This window comes from Phalaenopsis equestris, unplaced genomic scaffold (assembly GCF_001263595.1).
Source record: "Phalaenopsis equestris unplaced genomic scaffold, ASM126359v1 Scaffold000036, whole genome shotgun sequence".
Classification (NCBI taxonomy): Eukaryota; Viridiplantae; Streptophyta; class Magnoliopsida; order Asparagales; family Orchidaceae; genus Phalaenopsis; species Phalaenopsis equestris.
Window position 1 is genome coordinate 288,373 of NW_018164478.1, and position 4,550 is coordinate 292,922.

At 37.8% G+C, this 4,550-nt stretch overlaps 1 protein-coding gene across 1 annotated transcript; it reads right to left on the reverse strand.

Annotated features, from left to right (window-relative positions):
• Positions 1 to 1,695: 1,695 nt before the first annotated feature.
• On the reverse strand, positions 1,696 to 4,212 carry LOC110018942. The gene is made up of 2 exons (XM_020716422.1): positions 3,557 to 4,212; positions 1,696 to 3,187 (listed from the first exon to the last, which is right to left on the reverse strand). Exons 1-2 carry the CDS (start codon positions 3,620 to 3,622, stop codon positions 2,090 to 2,092), a joined length of 1,164 nt encoding a protein of 387 aa, XP_020572081.1. The 5' UTR covers positions 3,623 to 4,212; the 3' UTR covers positions 1,696 to 2,089.
• Between the last annotated feature and the right edge of the window lie 338 nt (positions 4,213 to 4,550).

The following is a 4,550-nucleotide window of genomic DNA, read 5'->3' on the forward strand; positions in this document are numbered from 1 at the left end:
CATACATACCGCACAATTCTTATATATTTACATATGGGAAACCTAAACATTCATGTTTACATGCATATTCCTCAAATCTCTAATATCACATCAAAAATACCACAATAACTATCTTTGTAAAAGTGAAATATATATTTTCATGCATAGGTTTAAGAAACAGAAGTGTTACAAGTAAAATATCAAACCTTGGGTGTTAGATATGTATACATAATAGTTGTGTGGTATGTATGTAAAATTTCCAAAAAAGAAATGGAAAACTTGAAAATAATAAAGTTCCGGGGTGAGATTCAGAAGAAAACAGTAAATTACTAATCCATAATGGAAATGGAGCTATCATTAAATAAACTGCAGGAAAATTACCATTCAGGCCGAGTAAAGTATCTTCATAGAGAGTTGGCTCTAGAGTCTAGAAGTGTTAATCTATAAGAGTCTATTGAGAGCAAGTGTAATTGTTTGAAGAAGCAGCTCTTAAGTTGTTGCAGAAGAAACTGTCGTTCAAGAAATTATGGTGATTATTACAAACACCTTATTTTCAAAAAGTCATATGACAACTTTTCATCAACAATCATCCTTGGCCAGTTTAGATTGTAAAACGTAGCTTTTCCACTGTAGTTTTTTTAGAAAGCAGACAAAAAACTCTTTCCACAAACGTCGCAATAGTTTGGTCCATACCACACCGCCCGGTCCCGTCCCTACAAACACACCCTTGGTCACCAGACTCTTTCAGCGGGGGCCTAAAATAGCGCCCATATTAAAAAAAAATTTAGAAACTAATTTAACACTTTTATAAACTCTGAGACTGACAAATGCTAATAACCAAATTACCATTTGACATTTGGTGCATATTTGTCCTGCAAACACAGGTTAAGACAAGGCATATTTGATGAACACTGAGGACAGCAGCTAATTATGATAATTTATGAAGAAATACTACTTCAAATACTCACAATAGATCTACTTCGGACTGAATACACTGTAAAAATTAATTGATTGTCCATGTTATTTTAAAATAAATCTTAAAATTCTAAAAATCATTCTAATCATTGCTCATAATATCCTCTTCCTTTTTTCTCCAATTCAATATCAAACTTCTCAGGTTTCAAAATAACGCATGGGTCCTTATAAATACAGAATCAAATGCCAAAAAAATAAAAAAAAAATAAATAAAAAGCAGTAAATTATAAACAACAGAGACTACATGGGGTTTTGGAAAACAATATAAAAACTTATAATAATAATTTATAAAGTAAGATGCCATAATCCCTTATTCTATCTACCACCATATAAATATATGCACTTATTCCGGTTTTAACTTCTTGCATGGATTGTGCCATTTGGAGGCCAAGTAAGTCTAGAGACAAGCATACCACATTTTTTTTATATATTTACATATCTAACATCTAAACTTCCAAATTTACATAAAGAACATCCAAATCTTTAACATCACGTACAAAATATCACTATCATCAACTTTTTAAAAGCGAAATACACATTTTCATGCATAAACTTTCAATGTCAAAATGTTAAAAACATAAATATCAAACTTTAGGCGCAAGAGATGTAAATGCATAAGAATTGTGAGGTATATATATGTAAATTTTCCAAAAGCATAACCCTCAAGCTACAAGAAGACACTACCAACAATCAAAGCTCAAATGAACCAAACAACCAAATGAAGTAGTAAGGAATCCAAAGTAAAAAGAAAGAATAATATAAGAATCAATAAGTATTACAGGAATTAAAACCCCCCATACATAAGAAGTTTGAGCTTTTCACTTGGTATGTACTTTACATTATATTTTATTGCACAGCATACCAATAAGGGATGAAAGGATGAAGAAGAACATCCCATCTATAATCCCCGACAAAAGGCTCGGCCGATCAAACAAACCCCAACCCGTCGCAAGCATGATAAAATACAACCTATTTTCTTAAATACAATGGCACATAAACAAAACTACTCTCAGCCATGCTTGCAAAACTTCTCTGTAAAGAATCATGAAACTAAACTAGAAAATTATCTTAGGGTATTCGATCAGTATGCTGTGTAATATGTGAGAAAGAGAGTCCCCTACTGCTAATATGGCAATCAGCCACTCTCCCTCTTGCAGTTACCAGGCAAAAGATACTTGAATTTGTTAACATTCTGAAGCAGATAACCGGGAAGATTCACGGCGGAATAAGAACTAGGAATTGGACCCAATTTTGCAATAATTTTCTGGATAGTGTACTCCTCAGGAAGCATATCGAAAAGGTCTGCTCCTCGACAGATCACGTCCTGAATCCTTGAAGGCTTCAAGTAATAGAAGAACTTTACACGATCGACATGGCTGTACGCCTTCATCTTGAAAGCAAATTCACTGAGATAGCGGAAACAGAAGCTGCAATGCCACCCTGAATCGGCTAACAAGTCGTCTGTTTGGCGAAAATGAGCGTAGCGAGTCTTTCCATGCTTATATCGATGAACGGAGGCTCTCCAGCTATCATCATCGAGGTAAAATTCGAAGGAATAGAGGAAGTTCCGGAGCTGAAGATGAAGCTTATCAGGAATGTCATCACACCATCTTAGAAGATTGATGGTGTGGCCACTGGGGATCTCATCAACATCTGACATGATGAGTAGATCATCATCAGTTATGCCGGCAATTCTGATAAGCTGATCAAGGGCGACTCTCTGGTAAGATTCTTCGACGAAGGGGTTCTCCTTCTTCATGAATCTCCCGCCGACGACGCCGTAAGTCAGCCGGGACTCCACAAATTTGAATTTTTCACGGTTGCGTGCAAAAAAGAGGGGCTTTATCTTTCCTGTGAAAGTGGAATTGGACTCTAGAAGAACAAACTCAGACACATAAGGGCTCAGTTCATTCCACCTGATGGTAAGAATATCGACCTCGTTGTTAAAGAGAGCAGCATCAAAAACCCGCCTTGGAGTTTCTCTGATTCCCCAGCCATGGAGCTTGCAAAGATTCTCCATTGAGACGCTTTCATGGTAGTAATGGGGGATCATGTTGAAAGGTTTTGGGGGAGAGTCCCATAGCGGTCGGAGGAAGTAGGTGAACTTCTGCCCGTGTAAGTAGACGCCAAGGATGAAGAGCGGGATGCCAACAAAGAGAAGCAAAATAGCCTTCAGATCAAATCCCCGGAAGATGCATAGAAGCCTCGACATACTAGATCCCACCTTAGAAGCCTGTTAGCCATTTTACCACAAATAAGAATAAGTAAATTCGGATTTTTTATCGATGTAGATCGAAAGCGAGTAAAAATGCAGATGAAGGAGAATCAGAAAGCGCGTCATCCATGAAGAAGAAATCTCACGAAAAAAAAAAAGAAATTTTTGGAAGAAAGGCGCTGCTTTCCCGATGAAAGACAAAGGGCTTTGCTTTCCAGATCCTTTATGGCAAACGATTGCGAAATCAATCCGAAAAAAAAACATATAAAAGGCGAATAAAGCACCAACCATAAACCCCAGATCGATGCGGTTACCATCAAATTATCCAATCAAACAGATTTACCGTAAGAAATAAATAGTTTAACAGATTTGCGACAAAAAAATTACCTGGCCACAGACATTCTCACAAATATCATCCCTCTTCTTCGAACAGTAGTAACCTCCCTCCGGCATCGTGATAACCAAATCTGATTCTGAAAACCTCTCTCTCCAATAATGTCTTAATCCTCAATTCTCCACCAGACAAAAAAGAGGCACGGGCTCCCCGCGCAGATCGGATTAATAGTAGCCTTGCGATCGATCCTTGACCCAGCGATCTATAGCAAAATATCTTCTCTTATCTTGCTACTCCAACTCTCTCTCCACAAACAAACACACACCAAGCTATCAGATGGTCGCTCTGTAATCGAATCTTGAAGAATAAAAAAGACGCAAAAAGCAGACTTTTTTGCTCTCCGTCTCCACTAATTACGAACGTTTGAAGTTGGCCGCACGCACACAAACACACACACTCTCTCTCTCTCTCTAACGTTCACAGACCAATGCAAAGGTGCTTCCTTTGTAACCTAATCGGGCTCAGAGCATGGAAATTTATAACCTCCGACACTGCGACGAAAGAGAAGATGCAGAAAAAGAGAGAGAAAGCTCTCTCGGGAGTTGGGCGCAGATAAAATCACGGAAGCCGGCCAGCGTACTTTATAGCGGAAGGAAGACGAAGGCTTGAAATTGAGGAGAAAGAGGAGATTTGGGGACTTTGGGCTCCGACTGCGAGCCGGTAGCCGGATCGTTGACTCGCAAATTGACACGATCTTGGAACCGGTCTATAATAGGACCGGGTTCGGGCTTGACCTGGTCGCCGCACAGATTGGGCGGGCTCAGCAGTTCAAATTTTGGGTATTTATAGGCCCGAAGCTAGCCCACGGTGATGTTGTAGCCAATTAGATATATTGCTCTGCTATTTTCAAATTAATTAACTAATTTAATAAAAATTGGAATATAATAATATTAACTTATATATAGCTATATTTGGATGTTTGTTAGATTTTGAAATGTTGTGAATGTAAATATAAAAATTTAAATATTAGATATATAAATAATAAAT

What these genes read in the sequence shown, in the direction of transcription:
- LOC110018942 (XM_020716422.1), bottom strand. Translation starts at nt 3,622, where the DNA reads ATGCCGGAGGGAGGTTACTACTGTTCGAAGAAGAGGGATGATATTTGT. An exon ending in GTGAGAATGTCTGTGGCCAG is followed by an intron (nt 3,188 to 3,556) that starts GTAATTTTTTTG and finishes AATGGCTAACAG; the next exon opens with GCTTCTAAGGTGGGATCTAG.